Here is a 14,986-nt window from a genome sequence, read left to right on the forward strand (position 1 = left end):
GCGGGCGATCACACTGCGGACGGGAGGTGCATTTGGGATCCGTTGCAATAAAATGGCGGCGCAACGCACCTCCCTCAGGCCGAAACTGAAAATTACTTTTTTCCCAATATTTTAAACATTTGAATATGTTTCATGGATTTAAAATAATGTGAATGATAAAACTCTAAGCCAATGTAATAAATGAACCAAACGGATTTAAAATAACACCCCAAAATTTTGTTTCTATTTTAAATTTTAGTTTATTTCCCTTTTATAAAATTTTTTTACTTTATTGCTGGAAGCAATGGCAAGCCTGCTATTGGATATTTCAATAGCAGGATGGCTATCGCAAACCACCCACTGCCTGCTGTCAATCAGCAGAGGAGGCACCTGAAGAAGAAAGTTCTCCATCGGGTCCTCCTCTGCTGATTGACAGCAAGAAGTGGGCGGGTGCAATAGCCAGCTTGCTATTGGGCTAGTGCATTTTAAAATATCCAATAGCAAGCTGAGTGTGGCTCCCGCCGCCTAGATGCAGTGGAGGAACAGGGCAGCAGCAGAGGCACGGGGGAGGAGGGGGCGGAGGCAAAATGGGGCGGGGTAAAGGCAAAACGGAGCACGGATGAGGAGGAACGGGCCCAGGCAGAGAAGGCACGAGGTGGCAGCGGAGGCACGGGGCAGCAAAGGTTCGGGGGGATGGGTTTTTAAGGATTGCCTAAGGCCCCGTTCACATATAGCGAATTGTCGCGCGATTTCCGCCGCGATATCGCGAGAAGTCGCCGGCCTATGTTATTCAATGGAGCTGTCTTAACTCCATGTCGCGCGTCGCTCGTCGCGGTCGCTTCTACCGGACCCTTTTTTCTGCGGATTTTGCGCGATTTTGCTTTTTTTCTATGGAGCCCGACGGGGAAGGTCGCGCTACCGTCGCTGGATCGTCGCTGGAACGTCGCCCCGAAAGTCGCGCTATCCCGGCCGTGCGGATCCGCTGCAAAAGGTATGTCGCTAGGTGTGAATGGGGTCTAAAAGGTGGTTCCAGAGGATGGGGGACACTCTGGAGAAGACCTGGAGGCGAGCGTGGGAGAAGCTAATTCGAGAGCTAGAGAGCAGGAGGTCTTGAGAGGAGCGGAGAGGACAGTTTGGATGATATTTTGAGATGAGGTCAGTGGTGTAGGTTGGGGGCGGAGTTATAGATGGCTTTGTATGTTGTTGTCAGTATTTTGAATTTCATTCGTTGGGCAATTGGGAGCCAGTGGAGGGATTGGCAGAGAGGGGGATGGGAGCCAGTGCAGGGATTGGCAGAGAGGGTGGGGGATGGGAGCCAGTGCAGGGATTGGCAGAGAGGGGCGGCAGACACTGAACAGTTGGTAAGGTGGATGAGTCTGGCAGCAGCATTCATGATAGACTGAATGGGGGAGGAGCCTGCTTAGTGGTAGGGCAACAAGGAGGGAGTTACAGTAGTCAAGGTGAGAGATTACAAGTGAGTGAATTAGAAGCTTTGTGGTTTCGTTTGTTAAAAAGGGGCGTATTTTTGAAAATGTTACAGGAGGTTAGGTCGGCAAGATTTGGATAGTGATTGGATGTGGGGCTGAAAGGAGAGCTCAGAGGCAAGGATTACACCGAGTACGCTGGCTTGATGGGAAGGGTTGATCGTAGTGTTGCTGATTGTGATGGGGAAGTTGGGGGAGGGAACACGGAGAGGAGTCAAAATTATAAACTCAGTTTTTGACAGATTGAGCCGAGCATTCCAGAGGCCACATGAAAAGGGGGGGACTGGATCTTGAGAGCGGAGATATAGGAACGAGATTACTTGGATTGCGGCTGCTGCCAGAGGAAGAGGGGTGCGTGGTGTGCTGAATAGACCTAGATTGCGGGGGGGGGGGGGCCGGGGGTATTATTGTAGAGAGAAGTGGCAAGGTCAGGGCAGAAAAGGGTTTTGAATTTGTCATAAAGGTGGTCTGTTGCAGAGGGGTTAAGGTGGCGAAGGTTCCTATGGGTGGCGGTTGGAATATTGGGGGGCAGATGAGAGAGTGTGCCTCCCCCAGATTGGATCTGGGGGAGGGAGTCCAGTGGAGGCCACCATGGGAAAGGGCAGAGTCAGAATCCTGAAGCCAGGTTTCAGTAACAGCAAATAGGTTAAAGGAGTAGGAGATAAAAGAGGTCATGGATGGAGGTGAGCTTGTTACAGACTGAGCGAGCATTCCAGAGGCCACATGAAAAGGGGGGACTGGATCTTGAGAGCGGAGATATAGGAATGAGATTACTTGGATTGCAGCTGCTGCCAGAGGAAGAGGGGTGTGTGGTGTGCTGAATAGACCTAGATTGCGGGGGACCAGGATTAGGGGAAATGTCCCCGGAGAGCAAGAGAAGCAAAAGTGTGAGAGAAGTAAGATGATAGCTACATTTTCAGCAGTGCATCTGCTCTAAAATTCTGGAGGCTATGCCAGCATGTGGGTTTATGATAAGCAGAAGTTGATAAGTGCAGTAATAGGGAGAGGGCAGGAGTGAGGGTGATATGAATATGCGGGGGAGGGGAGAAGAGGGGTGAAGGAGTGAGAGTTTAAAGATGGAGGACACTACTGTGAGAAGGAGTGGAAGAGACAGCATGCTGACGGAAGAGGGAGATGAGGCAGAGTGGGAGGGGCACAGCAGGGTATAGAAGAGAGGTAACTTGTAGTCATTGAGAGGAGTACATTTTGCCACTATCTATTCAGAGCCTTCTTTCAAAGCGCCGTTTTAAAAGTGCGCTGAAGTTATGCTTTTATAGGGATGTGCTTCAATGGCGACGTCTGCCTGTGCCTTGACCAAATGACAGTAAAACAGCAGAAAGGCTGGTTTGTGAGTGTGCCATGACGCCTTTCTGCTGCTTTACTGTTCAAAGCCCATTTCGTCTGCACCGCGCCATATAACTGGTAACAAATTGTTGAGTGCGTTTGTCGTTTGTTTTGCTTGACCGATTTGGTGCAGAGGGCCGTTTCCCGCTCGCAAGGGGGCGTGTCTGAGCGGACGTCTAGAGACGCCCGCTCAGATCGAGAGAGCTCCGGGCCGCCCGTTTTTTTACTAAGGCCGGCCCGGAGATAGTTAAGGAGGTGGGGCGTCCTCCTGACAAACCTGCACCCAATTTGATATCTTCTGCCCCCATGTGCTCCAAGATGGAGACTCTCATAGTTTAGAGTTAGGACCGCACTATAAGAGGTGCCTTGGCGCGGCAGTGCGGCTTTCACATCCTCTGCAGAAGACGTGTATCCAAACCTCTGTCATTGTCCTTAGTGGTGAGACAAGTTGTTTTACATGCTGGTTTGTGAGTGTGCCATGATGCCTTTCTACTGTTCTACTGTTCAAAGCCCATTTCGTCTGCACCGCGCCGTATAACCGGTGACAAATTGTTGAGTGCGTTTGTCGTTTGTTTCGCTTGACCAAATGACAGTCACGGGACTAAAATAAAACTCCTTGTAAGCTTTGTAAAATGGAGTCTCCTAGGTGGTATTTTAATTATTGTTTTCCTGGGGCGGCGTAAACATATAGTTTGTTTTGTATTATTTAGTTTAAATTTGAAAACTATCACATTGTTGTTTTTCATTTTATTTCAGGATGCAGCTGTTCCGGGGGGGCGTCGATGTCAGCGGAACCCAAACAGTAGCCCACCGTATGTTCCTCCTGAGCCACATCTCATTTCACAGAGCGGCCTGGTCAGGGATTTGGAACTGCCTAAGAGTAAGGCAGAGCTACTGGGCTCCAGATTACAACAGTGGAACTTCTTGCAGAGTGGTGTCAGGAAAAAACAATAAATGAATGGAAAGTTATGTTATTAGTATCCATAATAAGATACATTTATAATGATGGGTATTTTGTGGTAACAGAGGTCTTCTGAGTGAAGAACATGATCCTGTCTATAGCATCCGGTGTACACTGAAGTCTCCTTCCCATTGGGTAATGTACGATAGAAAGAGATACCAATGGATGGGGAGTTTAGTAAGTGGTACACCATACAGCATGTCTAAGTGTACTTGTTTGACAATAGCTAACCTCGAACAATGGGGAGAGAAATCCCCCCGCTGGAGGCAATGACTGCGGAAAATGGGACAATTGCTCCAAAATCCTAGTATCACGTACCTGAAAGGAGACCCAACGGACAGGGTCACCCTAGATGACACCTATATATCATTACAATTGGATCAACCCAAAAACCTAAAACGCACCAGGATATGGATCTTTATTCACCATTTAAAAACCGATTATCATTTTAATTGGAGTTCAATGAGATCAGAAAATGAAAGTCACATGACTAAAATAAAACTCCTTATAGTTGTATTGAAGCTTTGTAAAATGAGCCCACTAGGTGGTATTTCAAGTTTTAGTTTGTTTTCTAAATTCTTATTTAGTTTCACTTTTATTAATATAAAAAAATATCACATTGTTGTTTTTCATTATATTTCTTTATTTGTCTGGATTAGATGTGAGGTATAATCTGTGTGTAGTCATGGAGGTAACGTAACAGAGGAATAGACCACAAGGCAGCGAGCACAACGATGAAACGTAACGGAGACTGCAGTATTTATATTTAACACAAGGTGGTGATCTCACGTGGAAGACTCCTACAGGAAGTGATGTAGAGGAAAAACAGGAACTGATGTAAGGTACATGCAGGAAGTGATGTAGGTGTATAAACAAGAAGTGATGCAAGAGTGAAAAGCTGAGAGGTGAGTTGGAGGAAGTAGAGAGAAGACATCGCAGGAACCGGCTGCAGAGGAGGTATTAAGATATTATTTTATATGTACATCTAGTAACCCCCCTCCCCCGTCATGTCCATTGACTTTCTCCAAAATCACTGAGGTCTGTCATAGTATATAGCACAGATCGACATACATATAGAGCCATTTATCCAACTGTCCATCCAGAGCCACCATTTATAGACCAGATACATCCTAAATATAGAGCCATTTATCTAACTGTCCATCCAGAGCCGCCATTTATAGACCGGATACATCCTAAATATAGAGCCATTTATCCAACTGTCCATCCAGAGCCGCCATTTATAGACCGGATACATCCTAAATATAGAACCATTTATCTAACTGTCCATCCAGAGCCGCCATTTATAGACCGGATACATCCTAAATATAGAGCCATTTATCCAACTGTCCATCCAGAGCCGCCATTTATAGACCGGATACATCCTAAATATAGAGCCATTTATCCAACTGTCCATCCAGAGCCGCCATTTATAGACCGGATACATCCTAAATATAGAACCATTTATCCAACTGTCCATCCAGAGCCGCCATTTATAGACTGGATTCATCCTAAATATAGAACCATTTATCCAACTGTCCATCCAGAGCCGCCATTTATAGACCGGATACATCCTAAATATAGAACCATTTATCCAACTGTCCATCCAGAGCCGCCATTTAATAGCACAGATCGACATACATATAGAGCCATTTATCCAACTGTCCATCCAGAGCCGCCATTTATAGACCAGATACATCCTAAATATAGAGCCATTTATCCAACTGTCCATCCAGAGCCGCCATTTATAGACCGGATACATCCTAAATATAGAGCCATTTATCCAACTGTCCATCCAGAGCCGCCATTTATAGACCGGATACATCCTAAATATAGAGCCATTTATCCATCTTCCATGAAGCTGTCTCGGGGTTGTTGGCTCTCCTCTGTAATGGTCACCAGGTCTTCTCTGGAGGAGGATATGGAGAGGAATGTACAGTACAAGTTCTAATCCAGGCAGCAGAAGAAACCCAAACCATACCAAGACCATAAAGAAATAAAGCTCTTGCTTTGTTTAAGTTATGGAAGTGATGATGTTCATCCAGGTAATATAGTATAGGAAGCAGTCTGAGATGCCAGAACTATGGAGGAACGTTGTGTAGACATCATTCACTCCAAGTCCAGTCCAGATAATCTTCAGTTTATTTTCTCTCTATAGAGCAGAATGTCCTGTATAGATGACATGACCTTCTGAAGAAGGATGTATGAAGAACAAAGTCACATGACAGAAGCCATATTAGACCTCACCCTGGAGATCATCAACCTGCTGACGGGAGAGGTGAGGAGGATTCTGGAAGGTCACATGACATAGTATTTGTAGTGATAACTGTTTCTTTCTCTCTTTACTCAGGATTATAGAGTAGTGAAGAAAATATCTGGTGAGACTTTGACACCCAACAGATGTCTTCACAGGACATCACCCATCACAGAACCTCCACCTCACCGCCTGACCACAAAGGAAAACAAGACTCTGGAAGTCATCAAGAAGATAATGGAGCTGCTGACAGGAGAGGTGAGTGGTGCCGGGAATTCTGGGACATGATCCAGGAACAGACGAGGGATGTGTCTGGGTGGTGACTGTATCATTGTGTGTGTCAGGTTCCTATAAGGTGTCAGGATGTCTCTGTCTATCTCTCCATGGAGGAGTGGGAGTATCTAGAAGGACACCGGGATCTCTACAAGGACGTCGTTATGGAGGATCAGCCGCGTCTCTGTTACAGACCAATGGAAACAAATACAGTTTGTCTCAATGACAGGCTACTAGACTTCACCCTACAGATCATCTACCTGCTGACTGGAGAGGTGAGGAGGATTTTGGGAGGGAGGTCACATGACATCACTTTTATCTCAGGTTTGATATGAAGGACAAGAATGACCCCAGTATAATTATATTTATGATTGTATAACACAGGAGTGTGTAGTAGTTATGAAGACATCTGTTGAGGACAATAGAAAAAAGGAAAGTCCCCACTTACGCACAAGACTAAAAGAAAGACAAAGCCCCGTCACCGTGCCTTCGCCTCCTTTCCTGACTCTTGAAGAAAACAATGAGCACAAAATTCTAGAAGCTACCAAGAAGATGATGGAGCTGCTGATAGGAGAGGTGAGCGGTGCCGGGAATTCTGGGACATGATCCAGGAACAGACAAGGGGTGTGTCTGGGTGGTGACTGTATCATTGTGTGTGTCAGGTTCCTATAAGGTGTCAGGATGTCTCTGTCTATTTCTCCATGGAGGAGTGGGAGTATCTAGAAGGACACCGGGATCTCTACAAGGACGTGGTGATGGAGAATGAGCCGCCCCTCACATCACCGGGTAAGAGGAGAGAGCAGTACGGAGGCTCCGCCTACATCCCCCATCATCTGATACACACATAGAAACAATGTATTCAGTCAGTGTGTGTGTTTCCTACAGATGGATCCAGTAAGAGGAACCCACCAGAGAGATGTCCCCGCCCTCTGTATTCCCGGGATTCCACCCAGGAAGATCACACCGTCCCCCACCAGGATCAGGTAGACGGAATTGACAATTTACAATTAAAAAGTGATCATAGGCTCTATAAAATGATGTTTTTCCATATAATTTCTTGTTATTAATGCTTAATTTTTACAGATGTTATTGTTAATTATTTTTGGGGTTTAGTGTGAAGAACTGAACTATATGAAAGTTGAAGTTAAGGAGGAACAAGATACATTTGTTCTAAGTGATCAACAGTCCATGGAAGTGATTAGGATGATTGTGAAAACTAAAAAGCGGGAATCTTCTCAACATCCCTCCTCAGGCAAGTAATAAACTTTGAATACAGAATATATATGAAGGTCCATCTCCATTCCTCAATATAACGTCATGTGACCAACAAATGAGGAGGAGATACTGTACACCATATAAAGGTCCATCTCCATTCCTCAATATAATGTCATGTGACCAACAAATGAGGAGGAGATACTGGACACCATATGAAGGTCCATCTCCATTCCTCAATATAACGTCATGTCCCCAACAAATGAGGAGGAGATACTGAACACAGCTTGTCTACACACCAGTATGAGACCAATGACATGACTCCTGACTGCAAAATTTGAAGAATACTTTATAACTCTCTATAATTTGTTTCATAACAGATGGGCGCCATGTCCGGAATATCCCGAGGGGCCATCATATTTTAGCTCCAGTTGGTAATTCAGAAGACAATGAAATCTCAAAGCATTCTACGGGAGTGAATCCCGTTCCTCGACATATACTTAATCTTTCGAATAGACCAACATCTAATGTTGAGGAATCTTCTGATACATCCCATGGTAGGACTCCAGATACACATCTGAGATCTCAGAGTGCGGAGAAATCAACAGATCCATCTAATCCCGAGGAATCTTCCTCAAGTCATGAAGGAGATCACACAGGAGAGAGTTCATTGTCATGTTTGGGGTGCGGGAAATCTTTCAGAACAAACCCAGAACTTCTTATACATCTCAGATCTCACACCAGGGTGACGTTTTCATGTTTAGAGTGCGGGAAATCTTTCAGTGAGAAAAGTGAACTTCTTACACACCAGAAAAGTCACACGGGTGAGAACCCCAATTCATGTTCAGAGTGCAGGAAATCTTTCAATCTGAAAGGAGACCTTATTAGACACCAGAGAATTCACACGGGTGAGCGTCCTTTTTCATGTTTAGAGTGCGGGAAACGTTTCGCACAAAAAGGAAGCCTTCTGACACACCAGAAAATCCACACAGGTGAACGACCTTTTTCATGTTCGGAGTGTGGGAAATCGTTCATATTCAAAAGACGCCTTCTGTTACACCAGAGAAGACATACGGGCGAGCGCCCCTTTTCGTGTCCGGAGTGTGGGAAAAGTTTCACTGAGAAAGCCTACCTTCTTACGCACCAGAGAAGTCACACGGGTGAACGTCCTTTTTCTTGTTCGGATTGCGGGAAAAGTTTTGCAGCAAAAAAAGCACTTATAAGACACCAGAGAACGCACAAGGGGGAATGTCCATTCTCGTGTTCAGAGTGCGGGAAAAGTTTCGCTCAGAAAGCACACCTCCTCACGCACCACAGAATTCACACGGGCGAACGTCCTTATTCATGTTCGTATTGTAAAAAAAGCTTTACTCAAAAAACAAATCTTCATACACATCAAAGAATTCACACTGGTGAACATCTGTGTTCATAATGTGGGAAATGGTTTTTACATTTAAAGCTAAACTTCAGCCAGGAGGAATGTGATCTTCTAAGGAAGGTAGATTCTTGTGCGCACATCCAGTTTTATACAGTTTCTGTTCCCCAAATTAGGTTTCTTATTCCACCTGTTTCTTCTTCCTTCCGGTTTGTGCTGCTGCTGTTTTCTCCATTAGGAAAAATGGCTCCCAGTTTTGTTTCCTCCAGTTTTGTTTCCTCCTATCTGTAGTTTCCCAAAGGAGATGCATGACATGTGATATCAATGATTCTTTCTGTGGGCGGGCACAATTACATAGCTCCCGGTCGAGCCCCCACATCCGGTGAAAATAATGCCCATAGCCAGTGAAAACGTCTAAGGCATTTTTGTTGTCCATGGGCAGAGGGGGCTAAAAGGTTAAAGGTGGGCATGATCCTGGACTTAAAAGGAACTTCATCCTAATATTGTATATTAAACGGTAAAAAAGCTATAAAATGGCAATTTTTAAAGATACCTATTGTCGGGACTCGAGCCGCGGTCCGGTCCTGGCTGGGCCGTCTGATGCAGGGACACGGCACCCGGTGACAAGGCGGCCCGGCGGGGCACGCCCACCAGTGACGAGGCGGCCCGGCGGGGCACGCCCACCAGTGACGAGGCGGCCCGGCGGGGCACGCCCACCTATGACGAGGAGGCCCGGCAGGGCACGCCCACCTGTGACGCGACGGGCTGGTGGGACACGCCCCTGTGCGTCAGGACGCCGCCCAGTGATGTCACTAGGGCTATAAAAGGAGGCACAGCACTCCCAGTCATTGCTGAGTGCTCTTCAGCCTGTGTGCTTCAGGTCTGTTCTGTTCCCTGCTGTGTTCTGCATTATATTTGACCCCTGGCTTGTACCTGACTATTCTCTGGATCCTGCTCTTGCTCTTAGTATTTACCTGGCTTCTGACCCCGGCTTGTCCTTGACTATTCTCTGGATTCTGATTTGGGCTATACTCCCCCTCTCTGGCTTCTGATCTTGGCTTGTCTCTGACCACTCGCTGGATCCTGCTGGCTACTAGTATTGCCTCCTTGGTTGTTAACCTAACTTACCTTGTTTCCCACAGTGCTTGATTCCGCTCAGCGGCACCCAGGATTTCATACCGGCGCCCGTGCTGCTCTTGCCTGTGCCCCCTGTTACACTTCAGGGTTCCACAGACGGAACCGCAAGGGAGGTCCTCCTTATCACTTCGGGCCCGCACCACGGTACGTGACACCTATCATCACGTACAGTGTAAAGTTTTCTTGCATTCTGTAAAAATTCAGGTGCCTGACTGCTGCAGTTCCACCATTTTCAATAAATACAAAGGACTATCTGGCCATTTCCTTCCGGTTTGTGCCAACAGCTGCCGCTGTTTTTTCCATCAGGAGAAATGGCTTCCAGTTTAATTTCCTCCTATCTATAGTTTTCCAAAGGAGAGCCATGACGTGATATAACTGCTTCTTTCTGTGGGCGGGCACAATTACACCGCTCTCGGTCGAGCCCCCACAGCTCCCGGTCGAGCCCCCACAGCTCCCGGTCGAGCCCCCACAACCAGTGAAAACAATGCCCACAGCCAGGAAAAAGTTCTAAGCCATGCCCATGAGCATGCCCAGCGTGGATTCCCGGGCAACTGTAGTTTATGATTCCTCCTCAGAAACATGGCAGATGTGACATGCACCTCCCGCTTAGATCCTGCCCGCACTGCCTGGACACAGCTGATGACATCACACGCAAGAAAATCATTCCTTAATCAAAAAAGTAAGAAATTGTTTGTTATAACTTAAAAGCATTTTAATTGTTCATGGGCAGAGGGGGCTAAAGGTGAAACGTGGGCAAGATCCTGACGTTAAAAGGAACTTCACCCAAATATTGTAAATTAAAAAGGTACAAAAGCTATAAAATGGCAATTTAAAACTTACCTAACTACACATACAGTGTAAAGCTTTCTTGCATTCTGTAAAAATTCAGGTGCCTGGCTTCTGCATTTCCACCATTTTCAATAAATACAAAGGACTATCGGGCCATTTCCTTCCTGGTTTGCTGCGGTGGCCTCCTGAGGATTAAATGATGCGTAGGATGGCATGCACTCCCAGTGCTCTAGTATCAAAAATGTGTAAATAATAAAATTCCTTGCAAAGAACTCTGGGAGCGCATGTGTGTCGGTCCAGTGCTGTGGACTAGGCTGAAGGATCATATATTCATATCCCAGTAGTCTGCGGTGAGTTCAAGGTACAGGTTACGTCATTCTCACCTAGGTGAAACATGCGGGAGTAGAGGGAGGAGAAGCTAAAATAAAATAATAAAGGAGCTTCCATAACCACGCCTTGATATGCTCCTCGTCACCATAGGGGCTTAAAATGTTGTCTTCCGTGTACTCCAACATGAGGGTTCCCCCACGCTCCCCAACTGGCCAAACTCTAACCCAACATTTCCATCTCCTCCTAAACCCCCCCTCCCTTATCTACCCTCCTTCATAAACTTAACCTAAAGGTCTACCGCACCCGGCAGTACCACCATAAGGAAACCACCACTGTGACTTCTCGCCAAGGTTCTAATTCCATAACTCTGGTGACATTACATATGCTCATATTTACTTGTATCAAATCTGCTTTGTCTGTTATACAGGAATTGCCAAATAAATATTTTTTTTTAAAGGGTATTCTAAAGAGGACACGCCTGTAAAAATCAGATTTGTGACCTACTCTATAATGAAGTACATTAAGGGCTGTTAAGATACATTGGGTTATGCTGCTGGCGTCAGGAGATTGGACACTGGCAGGAACCAGCTGTAGGACAGTCCAATATAACCTCCCCACTCCCATCATGCCTCGGTGTTGTATGAGTGAATCATAAGAAACGAGGGGAGGGACCTTTGTCCTTAATGTACTCCAAGAAAAGGATAAGGGTCAAGTTGGGATGTCCAAAAGCCGTCCATTTGAGGGGTCGCCAACACAGTAAACGCAAGCTAAAAGACACACAAAAAAAAACAAGGGGGGACGCTTGAAGAACCTTATGATGGAAGGTGGCATCAGCTGAGGCCTAAAAGTCTACCTGGTGACACTAATGTGCACAGAAGACCCGGTGGTGGCCTTACAAATCTGAGGAACCAATGCCTGATGCCAAAAAGCCCAAGAAGAACCAAATGATCTAGTGGAGTGCGCTGTTCGGATTCTTACAACATTCTTTAAATTTCTTGAATCGAATTTCTAAAAGATAAGAGTGAGGAGCCGTGGTGGAAATGGAAGAGCCCAATGTCCTTTCGCAGGAGGGTAGAGTTCTTACAGTGGGGTCTCCTTTTTGTTTTGCGCCCTCTTCTGAATGGACCCACTCAGCCATGAAGGATATTAGCGCTGGTGTTGAGACATTAGGACCCTAAATCACCTTCCTAAGAAGATCACCTTGTAGTATCTTCTCCACATTGCAAAACGGAACGAGGAGGACCTCACATAAGACCATCCAGAAGAAAATAATGTTTGTACTTGCTGAAAAATCTTTAGAGTCCATTGAGGGACACAGAGATATTGTAATTTTTCAGACAAGTGGATTATCTGCAGCTGCCAACAGAAGGTAGACACTGGCAAGAGGAAAAAAAAAATGCCCACTATAACACCACCCCAGACCGACCTGCCTCAGTTTCATGACCAAGCAGTACATTAGGGCCAATAACACAGAGGAGCGCGGCCTATGTCCCTCAATTAACATCAAGAAAAAAAAATTATGGTAAGCAAAAAAAATTTTGGGCAACACACGAATAATGTCATTCATAGACATGAGGGAGGTCCAAAAGAGGTCCATCTGAGGGGCGGACACACGAATAATATAATTCATAGACGTGTGAGAGGTCCAAAAGCGGTCCATCTGAGGGGCGGACAACAGCCACTGGGAGATCCAATAAATGTTGAACTCTTACTGGACAAATATCCCAACGAATCGATGCCTAAAAAAGCCTAATCAAAAAAATTGGGGCAATATGCACATTTTTACCAACCAGCAAGGCGCCCAGAAGAATCTGGTGTTCCCAAACAAGGCAGACAGAGGGTTTCTGCTATCTGAATGGTGGACCTCAACAATAACTGGAGGAACCCATCAACCACCCTAAGGAATTAGCACGTGGGAGAAAACTTAGACCAACAGTAATGGTGGTCAACCAAAAGTGGGGCAATATGGAAATTTCTACCAACAAGGCACCCAGAAGAATCTGGTGTTCCCGAGGAAGACAGACAGAGGGTTGCTGCTATCTGAATGGTGGACCTCAACAATAGCTGGAGGAACCCATCAACCACCCTAAGGAATTAGCACATGAGAGGAAACTTAGAGCAACATCAATGGTGGTCAACAAAATGTGGGCCAGTATGGACATTTCTACCAACCAGCTAGGCACTAGGTGTTCCAGATTCACCCAAAAAAATTCACGGGGTGAGCAGCCTTTTTCATTCTCGGAGTGTGAGCAGTCTTTCAAGATAAAACACGACCTTGTTTTGCACCAAACGTCTCACACCGGTGAGATCTTCTCGTGCTCAGAGTCCAATCAATCATTCCTAAAGAAATCTCAGTTTGTGACACACCACAGAGGAGTGCCCACCGATGAAGCCTTTTTCAGCTGCTCTAACAAAGACTCTGCCCCAAGGGATCCCGATGTAGCTCTTTATTTCATGTGCAGGTCTTGGTGGCCAATGACGCCCAGCATCATTGAACCCAATAACTGTTAGCCTGGGGTGGCAAAGACCTGCCCGTCCTGGACCCACAGGAGAATGCTACAACATTATGTGTGCACTGTTCCCTGTAGCACTCAGAACCTGCCCACCAGATCAGGAAGAGGACCTATTATAGGACAGGGTCTGGAGATCTTAAGACCAAAGGTATTGTGAGCTGGGACCAGGTAGCAGGTCTAGAGCTCCCTGGGTGAGCAGGGACCAGTCCAGTAGCAGTGCTCCAAAAAACAGCCAAAACTCCAAATCGCAAGCCTAACCATGTCCTGGGCACCATCTACACACAAATACAGTCCTAACTGGCCTACTGCTCGTCAGTTACAGACTTGTCACCTGCCACAATCCTCCACCTATCCGCTCCCTCAGGCTATGGAGCCCCATCTTTGTGTCTCAGCTGAAGCTAAATGGCCCATCAGGAAGAGATGTATTCCTGGGGTGGACCTAGAGGTTCCAGAAGGTGTAATATAGGAATCTGGTTTGTGATTTACAAACCCCACCAAGGAATTCTCCGGGCCCTCTGCACGACATACTGCTACTGTATGTATATGTGTCTGGTGAGTGGGTGGGTGGGGACTTCCAAGAGGGGGGCGGGTGGCCAAAGAACAGTGGGGATGACCAACTCATTTGGGCTTCAAGTAGTTTTCACTCTGTGGTCATCCACAAACATGGAGATACCACTTTGGGGTTCCTTGAACAAGAACACGAGGGAAGAGGACCCATACCAAACCAAGGGTGAATGGGGATTTTAAGAGGGGGTGGGTAGCCATAAAACAGTGGGGGTGACCAACTTCCATTTGGGCTTCAAGTAGTTTTCACTCGTGTCATCCACCTACACGGACATACCACTTTTGGGTTACATGAACAAGAACACGATGAGGGAAGAGGACCCTTAGCAAAGGGTGGTTGGCCAAAGAACAGTGGAGATGATTAACTTTCATTTGGGCTTCATGTAGGTTTCACTCTATGTCATCCACCTACATTGACATACCACTGTTGGGTTACATGAACAAGAACATGACGAGGGAAGAGGGCCCCTACCAAACAAAAGGTGGTTGTCCAAAGAATGGTGGGGATGACCAACTTCCATTTGGGCTTCAGGTAGGTTTCACTCTATGTCATCCACCTACATGGACATACCACTGTTGGGTTACATGAACAAGAACATGACGAGGGAAGAGGACCCCTACCAAACTGAAGGTGGTTGTCCAAAGAATAGTGGGGATGACCAACTTCCATTTGGGCTTCAAGTAGTTTTCACTGTGTCATCCACCTACGCGGACATACCACTGTTGGGTTACCTGAACAAGAACACGATGAGGAAAGAGGATCCTTACCAAACC

General features: G+C 46.3%; 1 protein-coding gene across 1 annotated transcript; it reads left to right on the top strand.

Annotated features, from left to right (window-relative positions):
* Positions 1-480: 480 nt before the first annotated feature.
* LOC108803173 (oocyte zinc finger protein XlCOF22-like) lies at positions 481-8,936 on the top strand (the record flags this gene model as incomplete). Its single annotated transcript, XM_018575011.1, has 5 exons — positions 481-662; positions 3,564-3,687; positions 6,116-6,277; positions 7,406-7,544; positions 7,885-8,936. Coding segments are annotated over 5 exons (1,659 nt in total), but the record flags the coding sequence as incomplete, so codon positions are not given.
* Between the last annotated feature and the right edge of the window lie 6,050 nt (positions 8,937-14,986).

The sequence above is a fragment of the Nanorana parkeri genome, unplaced genomic scaffold (genome assembly GCF_000935625.1).
Source record: "Nanorana parkeri isolate BGI_ZX_2015 unplaced genomic scaffold, ASM93562v1 scaffold3464, whole genome shotgun sequence".
NCBI classification, from domain to species: domain Eukaryota; kingdom Metazoa; phylum Chordata; class Amphibia; order Anura; family Dicroglossidae; genus Nanorana; species Nanorana parkeri.